Here is a 13,107-nt window from a genome sequence, read left to right as displayed (position 1 = left end):
CCCAAAAACTATTTTGAATTCTTTGCGGTAATTAGAGAATTGAAATTTTGGGGCTGAAGGGATGGCTAAGAGGTTAAGAGCACTGTCTGCACTTCCTAGAGGTTCTGAGTTCAATTCCCAGCAACCCCATGGTGGTTCCCAACCATCTGTGAAGAGATCTGGTGCCCTCTTCTGGTGTGCAGGCATACATGCAGGCGGAACATTGTATACATAATAAATAAATCTTTAAAAATAAAAAAGAATTGAAATTTTGTCACCTTTAGTTAAAAACCTGTCAAGGCACCTGTGACCAAGCCTGATGACCTGAGTTCAGTCCTCAGGGCCCACGTGGTAGAGCAGATCCAACTCCTGTTCTCCGTGTCCTACTGATGGGAAGCCTGTTCCCCTTCCCAAACACATACAACAAAGGAATGAATAAATAAATTATGATTTTTAGGTTAAAAACCCTAATTATGTTCTAGAAAGTTATAAGCATGTTAATCAACTTTGTCCTTTATATAGAAATGAGAAAATTTCTTTGAATTATAGAAATAAAACTTTGAATAAGATGAAGAACCAAAGTAGGTTTTGGGCTTTTGGGGTTTGTATTTTCTTAAGCTTTTTAAAAACAGGGTTTTACTGTGTAGCCCTGGCTGTCCTTGAACTCACTCTGTAGACTAGGCTAGCCTCAAACTCAGAGATCCTCCTGCCTCTGCCTCCCATGTTCTGGGACTAAAGGCGTAAGCTGCCACAGCCTGGCTTTTTTTTTGAGACAAGGTAGCTCTGAGTGTCCAGGAGCAGGCTGGCCTCCAGCTCACCTAGACCCACTGCCCTCTGCCTCCTGAGAGCTGAGATTAAAGGTGTGCCATCATACCTGGCACCAAATTGGTATAGTAGCTTTGTTAAGATTGCTTACAAAATAAACCCTGTTTACAGCACTAAAATCACACTAGCAAACAAACTGAAGAGGAAAAAGGTCCCTCACGTGGTATTATTATACTTAACGACAAGAACCAGGCCCTGCTGTCGTGAGTAAAACCATCTTAAAGGAAAAGTGTGGGCCTGCAAGATGACTCGTCAGTTGAGCGTGCTTCAGGCCCCTGAAGGCTCACACATGCTGCTGCTGGTCTTCCAGAACTCAGTTCCCTTCCAGGGCCCTCCTCTGTGCCTGGCACACACATTCATGAGAGCAAACATCCGTGCACGTGAAGTAAAAATAACAAATCTTACGAAGTGTGTTTAGAGAAGAGACTTGGTCTTCTTTAGGGTATACTCTTTGAAGGAAGGTTTAAGAAAAATGAACACCACTGCTGCCTGGGAACTGCTGTTTTCCCCTCAGACCTTTCTACATTTCCCATACAGAAGAGAAGACAGCATCTCTGCAGTTTCTAGGCTCTTGTTTGTGGCGATCCTTGTGTGGCTAGAGGCGGCTGCTAGCACCTCACAGCTGCCATAATTGACCTCAGTCTGAGCAGCTGTAGCAAAATAAGACTGACAGAGCTGGCCTCCGTTCATAAACATCGCGAGCTGACATCTGGGGTTAGGTTGGACTGCCACCTCTTTTCCATACACGGAAGATGTAGGGCATTTGTGGTGCATACTCTATAGACTCGGCACTCAGGACACTGAGGGAGGAGCATTGCTATGCGATGGCTACTAGCTAGCCAGCCAGATCCTTCTGGGACACACACATGCACGCACAGACACAAGTGCAGACGACAGATCAATCTTGGTATGTTTTATCTTGCTTTTGTGAGAATTCTTTTAGCTAATAGACTTTTGAAATGCTGTGTCTTTAAGGGCCTTGTTCCCAGTTCATCTGAGCTGACAGACTCATTTGCACACAGTCACGTGCAACAGCCCAGCCTCTTCACTTGACTTTATTTCATTGTTTGTTTGCTTTTTCTTTCTTTCTTTCTTTATTTATTCACTTTGTATCCCAGCTGTGGCCCCCCCCCTTGTCCCCTCCCAATCTCACCCTCTCTCTTCTCCCATGCCCCTTCCCCAGTCCGCTGATAGGGGAGGTCCTCCTCCCCTTCCCTCTGACCCTAGCCTGTCAGGTCTCATCAGGACTGGTTGCATTGTCTTCCTCTGTGCCCTGGTAAGGCTGCGCCCCCCTCAGGGGGAGGTGATCAAAGAGCCAGCCACAGAGTTTATGTCAGAAATAGAGCCCCTGTTCCCTTTACTAGGGAACCCACTTGGATGATGAGCTGCCATGGGCTACATCTGTGCAGGGGTTCTAGGTTATCTCCATGCATGGTACTTGGTTGGAGTATCAGTCTCTGAAAACACCCCTGTGCCCAGATATTTTGGTTCTGTTGCTCTCCTTGTGGAGCTCCTATCCTCTCCAGGTATTTTTTATCTCTCCCTTCTTTCATGTGATTCCCTGCACTCTGCCTGAAGTTTGGCTGTGAGTCTCAGCATCTGCTTTGATACCCTGCAGGGTAGAGTCTTTCAGAGGCCCTCTGTGGGAGGCTGCTGTCTTGTTCCTTGTCTCCTCTTCCAATGTCTATCCCGTTTGTCTTTCTGAATGAGGATAAAGCCATTTTGTTTTCTGATGCGTGTTGTGTTTTCATGGACGAAGTCTTGGAATTTTTTTTCTGTGTTTGTTATTTTAAGGCCACACAACTATTCCTGTATGCTACGGTCCATCCGGATGCTCTCTGTGCACCGCCACGCCTTACTGCAGAGCTGGGCGTGCCCCACACTCAGACGGGATCACGTTAGTGTTTGCTGTTTTCCCTGTAACAACCACTTGGTTACATACAGATGAAAGCTGTGAGGTCATTGGGAGGCTCAGGGTTGACAGTAGGTAGAGGTCATGTTCTAGGGATGACCTTTTTGTGTACATGTGTTACTTAATGCTGAGGGTATTGGCTGCAGCAGGTAGTCAGAGGCAGCAGGAGGATGTGTGCCATTCCACAAACAGTGTAGCCTCGCACCTGGATGCCCCTGTGCAGGAGGGTGCTCTGCCTGGAGCAGGAGCAGCTCATACCCTTCGCCTTGAGGCCACAGGGCCACTGTGTGAAGCCCACCGAGAGCAGCTGGGAGGGTGGAAGGCACAGGGCCGCTGCTGAGTTTGTAAGTACCTGACTGAGCTAGTATTTATGGTGCTTTAAACAGTTCACACATAACCAGAGAGGAAATAGCTGGGAGGGTGGAAGGCACAGGGCCGCTGCTGAGTTTGTAAGCACTCGACTGAGCTAGCATTTATGGTGCTTTAAACAGTTCACGCATAACCAGAGAGGAAACAGTGCAGAATGACAAGTTGTGGATGGGATCCAGAGGTGAAAGGTGAACCTCGCCACCTAGCGGTTGCTTTGCCTCAGAGCCACGCCGCCTCCAGCCGCATCATTGTATTTGTTCCTGTGCCTTGTTTCTCACAGGAGAGTAAAATGGTTTTTAAAATTTTTTAAAAATATTTTTCATTTTTATATTAGAGTCAGTTGTGTTAAATATTCTCCTAGGCTTTTTTACGTTCATGTTCAATTAGACTATCTTTATTATATATCAGTGTATTTTGTATTTTTCTTTCTCTTTTTTCTCTTTTTCCCCAGAACAGGGTTTCTCTGTGTACTGCTAGCTTGTTTAGAACTCACAGAGTTTAGACACCTGCCTGTGCCTCCTGAGTGCCCAGCCTTCTTATATTCTTAAATGAGTTTGATTGACTTAAGACTTAAGGAGCATGGTGGGGTTTTGTTTTTTCAGTCAGGGTCTCTCTACAGAGCTCTGGCTGTCCTAGAACTCACTGTATTGAGTAGGCTGGCCTTGAACTCACTGCCTGTCTGTGCCTCCCAAGGGCTGGGATCAGAGGTGTGAGCTACTCTGTGCAACCTAAGAAGCAGCCTCTTGACATGGAAGAAAATCTGCCTGGCTGTTTTCCCAAAGCCTCGGCTTGAAGCGACACTGTGGAGAGTGCCTGGTAGAGACCGTTAAACCCAAAGTCTACTTCAGTCTGGTCTCTCGGTGTCCAGCTGGTTAGCAGGGTCAAATCTCTGAGCCACTGGCTGGCCTCACTTCGTTTCTTTTTAAAAAATGAGACAGTGTCTCATGCATCCCAGGCTGGCCTTGAACTCACTGGGTAGCCTACCTTGAGCTTGTAGTCTGTCCCTGTTCTGGGATTACAAGTGTGTGCCGCTGCACCTGGCTTCAGCTTGTTGTTAGGCTTGTTTAGAAAGTCTGCTTGGGGTCTGGAGAGATGGCTCAGAGGTTAAGAGCTTTGTCTGTTCTTCCAGAGGTCCTGAGTTCAATTCCCAGCACCCACATGGTGGCTCACAACCATCTGTACTGAGATCTGGTGCCCTCTTCTGGCCTACAGATGTACATGGAGATAAAACATTGTATGCATAATAAATCTTACCCAAAAAGAGGAAGTCTGTTTGAGAGTAACAATTAAAATAATTAGCTTAATATTTTGTTGTATTTGAATGGTCATTTCTGATAGCTTTTGTCCCTTAATATTATTTCTGTTTTATACTTATTGATTAATTTTTGAGATAGGGACACTGGTAGTTCAGGCTGGCCTTGAACTTGGTGTGTAGCTGAGGATGACCTTGAATTTCTGGTCTGCCTGTTTACAACATTTTTTTTTTTTTTTTTTAACCTTTCTGAGAGTCTCACCCTGGCTGGCATGGAACTAACAGAGATTCACCCATCTCTGCCTCCCAAGGGCTAGGGGTTAAAGGTGTGCTCCACCACACCTGACAGCTTACGCCATGTCTTTAAAGTAAAGATTCTGTAAACTATGTTTGCAGATGAGGTTGGAGCGGACAGCTTAGGTGTGAGTCCTGACTTTCTAGGGAGCAGAGCATGATGGTGGCTGTTCTTACTTGGCTTTACTGTGACGTGTGTTTGATTTTACTTGGAGGTCCCATCCGTGCTCTTGAAATAAGCATGGGCCTTCTCAGTTGTCCTGACCTGTGTGAACCCTGTGCACCCATCGTGCTGGGCAGTTGAAAATGGTCCTATGTTAAAGAAGTCAACGTCTCTGTTCCCTTCGTTTTGGAAATGTTGTACTATTGAAAATATTTCCAGAGCCAGCTTGGTGGTGCATGCTACAGTCCTGGCACTTAGGAAGCTGAGGCAGGAGGATCCTAAGTTCAAAGCCACCTTTTCTGAGTAACAGCAGCAACAAAATTCGGATGTGCCTTAGTGGGAGAGACCAAAGCCATGGGATCGGCCCTAACAGAAACAACAAATTAAACTAAAAAACCAAAATCCCCAAACTAACAAAAACCAGTTACAATATTTGATACAGTTTTCTCCTGCCCATGTTTAAGGCCATTGGAATCGTATGTAAGCTTTTTCTTTCATTCAGGCTTCATTTTCTTTTTTTAATAACACATTTGTATTGTTATTAGTGGAAACAGCTGCCGCCACTGAAACTTTTTTTCTCAAAACACTTGAAATTGAGCACAACTCTAGTCGTGAAGGTTTTAGAGAAGGGGTGGGGAGACTGGTCAGAGGGCAGGAGCAGCTGCGCTGGGCTGGTGCGGCCAGGGGTGCTGCAGGGTGGTACAGCTGTGGACATGTAGAAAGCTCTCTCGTGCCCAGAGATGCCCCCCCCCCCCCCACTGCATGGTCACTCCAGCAGCTGCTTCCTGCAGTAATTAAAGTTTTCTTCCTCAAGATGATGATTACTCCCCACCCACCAAGAGGCCAAAGAGCAGTGAGCCGCCGCCGCCCCCGCCCGTCCCGGAGCCCACCAATGCAGGGAAGCGCAAAGTGAGGGAGTTCAACTTCGGTAAGCTCCTTCTGGGGGGGGCTGGGGCGGGCAGTGGTCGGCAGTGGCGTAGGTGGATCTCCGCGAAGCTTCTTGCCTGCCTTTTGGTGCCCGATTATCCTTCAGGGCACTAAATCCTTAGTTTTCAAACTTAGACCCTCTTGGTTTTCAGTTTTGCCCTGTTGCCCCCTCCACTGTACCTCCATTTGCCAGTATATTCTGCTAAGGGACTGAGCTACTAAAATAGTAGGGTGAGTTAGTTTGCTGGTCCATATTTTAATGACCACTTAACTTTTGAAAGTTTCTTTGTTGGGATAGAGCCTGGGCCGTTATCTAGGCCAGTGCTCTGCCAGTACTGGCCTCGTCGCAGCCTCGAAAGGGCATCTGAATCTCCCATGTTGTTTTGCTTGCGTCTACTGGCTCCAACTGGAGGGTGGCGTCTGAGAGTTTAATTTCTCAGCATCATGTGGAAGTGGCAGCTACCTCCCAATAAAGCCTTGCATTTCCGCAGCTAGCGCAATTCAGGAGGTGTCCCAGAAGGCCCGTGTGGGCCTGCCTCCTTTGGCTGCAGTTTTTCAGGGCTTGACTGGACTGGTCTTTTCTGATCTATCTTTCAGAAGTTTAAACGCTACAAAGAAGCAGCTGTGGACTGTTCTAAAAATAAGTTTCAAGTATCCCTCAGTCTCTAACTGCTCTCAAGAACCTAGAAAAAGGAAAGACCTTTTGGGAAGGCATGAAAAACCCAGACTGAGATGGGCTGATAGGCGGGCGCGTTGTCTGCTAGAGAGCACCCAGGGCCAAGCTGCCCTCGGTACTGAAAATAGCTCCCTCTCATTTTCAGAGAAATGGAATGCACGCATCACCGACCTGCGGAAACAAGTTGAAGAGTTGTTCGAAAGAAAATATGGTATGTCTGCACCAGTTTTTCTTCGAGGTCACTGCTCAGGTCAGCCAGCCAGGGCTGCCAAGGAGTTAGCACCTTGTCACACATCTGCCCTTGTAGGCCTAGAGCAAGTTAGGAGCTTAGTTTCCAGATTGCCATTAAAGCTCACACCAGCACACAACAGACACGTGCACGCACATACCACTGCGTGCTCTGTATTTCTTTCTTTTTTTTTTGAGACAGAGTCTCACTATGTAGCTCTGTTTACCAGAACTCACTATAAAGACCAGCCTGGCATCCAGTTCACTGAAATCCGCCTACCTCTGTCTCCCAAGGTTGTGGGACTAAAGGTGTGTGCCACCACGCCTGGCTTAGGTGCTTACCCACAGATTTACATCTTAGATCTTGAAAACTTTTAAAGATTTATTTATTTTCATATTAGATGTATCAGTGTTTTGGGTGCATGTATGTTCTGTACCACTTATTTGCCTGATGCAGAGATGGTTGTGAACTGTAGTGCATTCTGGGAACTGAACCTTTGCAAGAGCAGCAAGTGCCCTTAACCACCAAGCCATCTCTCCAGCCCCCAAAATGTATTTCCTAACTATGGCAGTGAAAGTCTAGAGTTACAATATAATCAATTTGCCAGATGCTGCATATTTTTCTTCATTTGCTTAAGGGTCCCTTAGAATTCCTCCCACCTTCCTGTGTCTAGGCCTTAGCTTGTGCTTTTAATTCACCCATTTCAGAGCGGGAAAGGCAGACGCAGGCCATGTAGAAGTGGTAAGGTACAGCAGCCAGGTCACGGCTAGCGTGCCTTTGTGAGGACTGAGGTGAGGCCTGAAAGTCTGGGAAGGCAGCGCAGCTCTTACAGGGTGCCGGCTGGCATTCAGTCTGTGCCTGTTCTGTGTTTTCATGTCTTCCCAGCACCGATCTGATCTAGAGCAGTTTAGTATAAGATCACCCCGCCTCTGCCTCCTGAGGGGTGCAGTCACCACCATGGCCACCAAGGTTCTTCTGTATGTAAGAAAATACTTGTGTGCCAAGTGCTGTGAAATTGTCATAACAATCTTCGTGTTTTATAAGTTGAAAGCAACTTCAGTGGAATTTGCCCAAAAGGAGAACTTTTCACTGCACTGTGAAGACTGGTATTTGGGTTAGGGGATTAACCGAGTCCATGCTTTGTGTCCATCTCCAACCACTGGCATGCATGGCATGCTTGAAGCTTTAGTGCAAAATGTTTATCAGATATGCTTGTACGCAGAACACCGGCCAACAGTGATGCTGGGGTTGGGGGGCTCCGTCCCACAGCCTGGGGGACATGGCCTATAACTGCTGCACTGTTTGACCCTTGGGTAAATAAATGGCTGTTAACCAGACATGGTGCAGAGCAAGAATGTCAGTTCCTTGAAAGAGATGTTTTAGAGGTTCAGTCGTAGATAACCGAGTGCTCATGTTCTAAAATCTCGGCAGTGCCGTTTTTCTACTATACATACTGGCCACTGGTTTTGGTGTAAGTAGACTTATGAGGACAGCAGCATTGTGTATCTCTTGTCATTGTGTTTTGGACTTTTCCTCAGAGTGTTGTCTTGTAATGATGGTCCCTTTCTCTTTTCATCCTAAAGCTCAAGCTATAAAAGCCAAAGGTCCGGTGACGATCCCATACCCTCTTTTCCAGTCCCATGTTGAAGATCTTTATGTAGAAGGGCTTCCGGAAGGGATTCCTTTTAGAAGGCCATCGACATACGGCATTCCTCGCCTTGAGAGGATATTGCTGGCCAAGGAAAGGATCCGCTTTGTGATTAAGAAGTAAGACGTATGCACTTGTGTGGGGCTCTTGTCTGTTTCAGTTGGTGCTGTTTTTTAAATGCTGACATATTCATTAATCACAGACTGTATTTAAAAGTGTGAGTGATTGTGTGTGTCTTTGTCTTCCACTTTTTTCCTTTTTTCTGTGTTTGTGTGTGCCGTGTGTGTGTGTGTGTGTGTGTGTGTTGGTGCATTTGTAGGCCTTGGTTAATATCATGTTGGGTCATTCTTCCACCTTCTTCTCTTGAGATTGGTCTCTCAGTGAAGCCCCGAGTCCTGACTCAGTAGTCTGTCTGGCTTATGTTGCTCTAGGGGTGGTCTCTGCCATCTGGAACTGGAATTACAGGTGGGCCGTATGCCTGCCTAGCATTTTTTGAGTGTAGAGGATCTGAGCCCTGGTTCACTGGCTTATGGAGAAAAGCTTTGCTGAGCCATCTTCACAGCAGCCATTCTTCTGTTTTGTAATGTGTATGTATAAGTGTGTTTAGGTCAGACCAGGTCTGGCTCCTGCCCACATGATAGGCCTGAAGTTATCACTTACTTGAGGATTTTCACACTAAGGAAAGCCATGCATCTGTGTGTTGCTTCTAAGCAGTGGTTCTTGACCTCTTTGGCAAACCTCTGTTCCAAAATATTTACATTCTGATTCATGACAGTGGCAAATCTACAGTTATGAAGTAGCAGCAAAAGTAATTTTATGATTGGGGGTCACTACAACATAAAGAACTTTATTAAAGGGCTGCACTATTAGGAAGGTTGAGGACTACTGCTTTTAAGTCTATGCTTTTAAATTCATATGCTTTTAAAGCATATGAATAAATGATTGGAAAATTAAAATAAGCAAAGCTTGGAAAGAAAATGAGGGAAAATGTTGGACATCCCTCACACTAGTTTGAGAAGTGTAGCAAGGAGGGCTTTTGCTGTTTCCTAAGCGAGTGCAGCCGTCAGAGGTGCTAATATGCCCTTCTTGAGATGGCAACCACCCACACAGTCCATATTATTTGGTTTTCATTTTTTACCTTTTTTACATTTATTTTTGTGTGTGTATGCATGCTTGTGCATGCCTGCATGTACATGTGGCAGTCAGAGAATGTTAGGAATCCATTCTCGTTCCACTAGGTTCGCCCATGGACTACACTCAGGTTGTCATGCTTGGCAATATGTACTTAAGCCATCTTGCTGTCCCCTGACCAAGATTACAACATAAAATTCAGGTATCTAGGAGCGCATTTGTAAAGTGGCCACAGCAAGTGAGGCCTAGGAGACAGCAAAATAAAGTGGCAAACATGCAGTTAAAATGAGAGGGCCCAGGGGCTGGAGAGATAGCTTGGCAGGTTAGAGGCACTGTCTACTCTACTCTTTCAGAGGACCTAGGTTCAATTCCCAGCACCTGATTGGCAGTTCAGAGTTGTCTGTAACTCCAGTTCTAGGGGATTGGACACCCTCACATGGATATGCAAGCAAAACACCATGCATGTGAAATAAACATGAGTAAATTTTAAAAACTAAAATGAGAGTGCCAGTAGACAGTCAGCCTAATAAGTAGGTCTGAAAAAGTGTGCCCGGACATGGAAAGGAATGTCATGTTTTTCTAGCGTAACCTTTAGTCTCACCATTCAGGAGGCAGAGGCGGGAGGATCTGTGTGTGTCCGAGGCTAGCCTGGTCTACATAGGGAGTTCCGGGTTAGCCAGGGCTACTTAGGGAGACCTGGCTTCAAACAAGTATGAAGTAAATAAGTGTAAAAGTTTGTGACAATTGTTACAAGATTGAAAAAAGAAATGAGGTCTTTGCTTTCAAAAGTCCTTGGCCGTGTGAGCGAGCGAGCCACAGATAACAGGCTGTTGTGTCCTGAGTATCCGTGAAAACTTAACCGCTTCACCTGTGCGAGTGGCCTTAGAGAATTCAGCAAGTGCTGACATCACAGCCTACCATCGTTCAGCACTGTGTCCACTGTCCTAGCCTCCCTCACCTCTGACGTGTCAGGAGTGTTTGACTAGTCCTGCTCTCAGCTCCAGGAGAGACCTCCACGGCGCTGTGTGAATTAAGGTTCATTGTTTGATTGTTCAGAAAAATGTAACATGTCTCTTGCCCTGCACAGACAAATGTTGAATATATGTAGACTTCAAAAACAGAGAAACTGAGTTCATAGAGACTTGTGAGGAGCACAGTTTTGAATACGATATAAGGGTAAAGGATTGACTGGGCATGGTGGCACACACCTGAAATCCCAGCACTGGGGAGGCAGAGGCAGGATCACTGTGAGTTTAAGGCCAGCCTGGTTTACAAAGTGAGTCCAGGACAGCCAAGGCTACAACAGAGGCCCTGTCTTGAAAAACCAAAACCAACCAAACAAATGTTAAAGGATTAAATTACCATAAACATTTTCAGATAACTGCAGCAAGGCGCCTCGTTCACAGTGAGCACACCAGCTCTCTGAGGCATCTTCCGAGACAGTTTGCACTTCCTTTGTCAAAAGCTTCTGAAGTTTGGTCCAGGTGTGCTGGTGTGCAGTCAGTCTTGACAATTGAGTACCGTATGTGCGCTGTGGTCTATACTGCCTGGCAAGTACTCACCATTGAACTCTCTCCCTTTAGACACGAGCTTCTGAACTCCACACGGGAAGATTTACAGCTTGATAAGCCAACATCAGGAGGTGGGTCTTGAGCCTCCAGTCAGTCACAGCAGTGTGCATGGGAATTGTGACCACTCAGGACAGCGTGGCCTCCTGTAGGTTCCTGCTCTCATAAAGAGGCCTTTGACTAGTGAGCGTGAGTCGCTACAGAACATGCATCCCAGAACTCTAGTGTTCCATAGAAGAGTAGCACTTGTTCTGTTAATAACCACAGATAGATGGGTGGATTGGGCTCCAAAGCCAGAACTCCAAAACCTCTCTGTTGCCATGATAAACACTGCCCAAAACTGACTTGGAGAGGAGAGGGTTTATCTGACTTACAGGTTACAGTCCATCATGAGGGAAGCCAAGGCGGGAAGTTGAAGGATGAACCTGAAGCAAAGACTATGAAGGAATGCTGCCCTCTGGCTTGCTTTTCTTGGCTTGCTCAGCTATCCTTTAATTACTAGGCCCACTGGTCCAGGGATCCACCTCCTACAGTGGGCTGGGCCCTCCCACATCAATCAGGAGTCAAGAAAATGCCCCACATAGCCCAACAGGCCAGCCTGGTGGGAACGATTCTCAGTTAAGATTCCCCGTTCCTCCATTTGTCTGGTTTTTGTCAGGTTGACAGAAGCTGTGACACATAGATGGACATATAGGTCCTGCATTTCTGCATAGGGCTACACAGATGTATCCTGCCAGGTGTGCTGGGCCGTGCTGAGCCGGCTAGTCTGCTCAGTGAGCTCCAGGTCACCCCGGGCTAACGAGATACTGTCTCAGAAATAAATTACCTAAAAAGTAAAGCCCGCCTTTGTTGGATAACGGTTCATCAGTTCTGCCCAATTCAGGACGTCGTTGATCAGAGGTCATTGTTTGTGTTCCTCTGGCTGGGGTAGGAGTCCCCCGTATGTAGATTAATATTTCCTGGAGTTTTAGAGATGACTTCTGTCAAATGAAGGGGGAAAGTTAACGGAGGGTATTATCGTAAGTTCAACAACTTAAGTGAGTAAAAGCTGACACGCTTGTTGCCGCAGTAAAGGAAGAGTGGTACGCGAGGATCACCAAATTGAGGAAGATGGTTGACCAGCTTTTCTGCAAGAAATTTGGTAAGGATGTCTACCTTCAAACTAAACGTTATACAGTAAGTTTGTAAGAAATTGTATGTGTGAGGTTGTGTGTCTTGGAGGCGGACGTGGTATACATGTGTGGGTGCCCACGGAAGACAGGTGAGGGTGTCAGGGTCTCCGACTGGAGTTACAGGCGGTTGTGAGCCACCAATCAGAACCTGGGTTCCCCGGAAGAGCAGCTCTCTGACCTGCTGAGCTGGCTCTCCAGTCCCCGGTGGGTGGGTTTGTTTGTTTGTTTTGTTTTGTTTTGTTTTAAGAGTTATTTCATTTTAGATGAAGTGAGTTTATTTGATTTAACCTAGTGTTTTTCCTGTTGCTTTTAGTAAAAATTAATTATAAGAAGTTTTAAAACTAGAAGACAGTCATAGGCTAAACCCTCAGTGTTTTTTTTCTTTCATTTTCTTTTTGGGCTGGGATGATTGGGCCTTGCCCACCTTAGACCAATGTTCCACGTCGTCCTGACAGATGTTAGGCCAGCCCTGTGCCATGAGCCACACCCCAGCCCTGAATAGCGGCGTCGTGAGGTTTTATTTATGCAGTGGAGGCATTTGGCCATTCGGGTTCATTTCTCCCTTGGGTCTGATGCCATTTGTTGCTGTGAAATGAGACACTCATTAGGGCCAGGACGTGCAACTGTCTGTCCACTGGCCGCCTAGAGGCACCATGATCTTGTTTTACAGTATCTTGGGTTTTGCTATTTATTCATTATTGGTTTTGTTGTTTTGAGACAAAGTCTCATTATGCCTATGGTATGTAGTCCAGGCTGGCCTCAAGCTCACGCCAATCTCCCTGCCTCTGCTTCTGAGTTGTTGGGATTAGAGGCACCATTGACCATTGCTGAGACTAGACCCCAGAGCTTTGTGTGCAGTAGACAAGCGCCTCCCATATTCTCAAACCTCTGTTTCAAGGGGTTGGTTTTGTTTTGCTTTTAGTGTTTTAGGATGACATGTAGCCCTTGCTGGCCTGGAATTT

At 46.3% G+C, this 13,107-nt stretch overlaps 1 protein-coding gene across 10 annotated transcripts in view; it reads left to right on the top strand.

The window, feature by feature from the left end:
- The window catches only part of Gtf2i (general transcription factor IIi), an 83,724-nt gene that overhangs the window by 47,325 nt on the left and 23,292 nt on the right, over positions 1-13,107 (top strand). For all 10 annotated transcript variants that reach the window (XM_055606261.1, XM_055606269.1, XM_055606268.1 and 7 more), the window contains 5 exons: positions 5,609-5,722; positions 6,543-6,608; positions 8,210-8,393; positions 10,989-11,047; positions 12,043-12,114. In XM_055606261.1, coding sequence (XP_055462236.1) covers positions 5,609-5,722; positions 6,543-6,608; positions 8,210-8,393; positions 10,989-11,047; positions 12,043-12,114 — 495 coding nt within the window. The remainder of the gene's footprint in view (positions 1-5,608; positions 5,723-6,542; positions 6,609-8,209; positions 8,394-10,988; positions 11,048-12,042; positions 12,115-13,107) is intronic.

The sequence above is a fragment of the Psammomys obesus genome, unplaced genomic scaffold, assembly GCF_907164565.1.
Source record: "Psammomys obesus unplaced genomic scaffold, mPsaObe1.curated_primary_1811, whole genome shotgun sequence".
NCBI classification, from domain to species: domain Eukaryota; kingdom Metazoa; phylum Chordata; class Mammalia; order Rodentia; family Muridae; genus Psammomys; species Psammomys obesus.
This window is presented reverse-complemented; position numbering and strand designations above follow the sequence as displayed.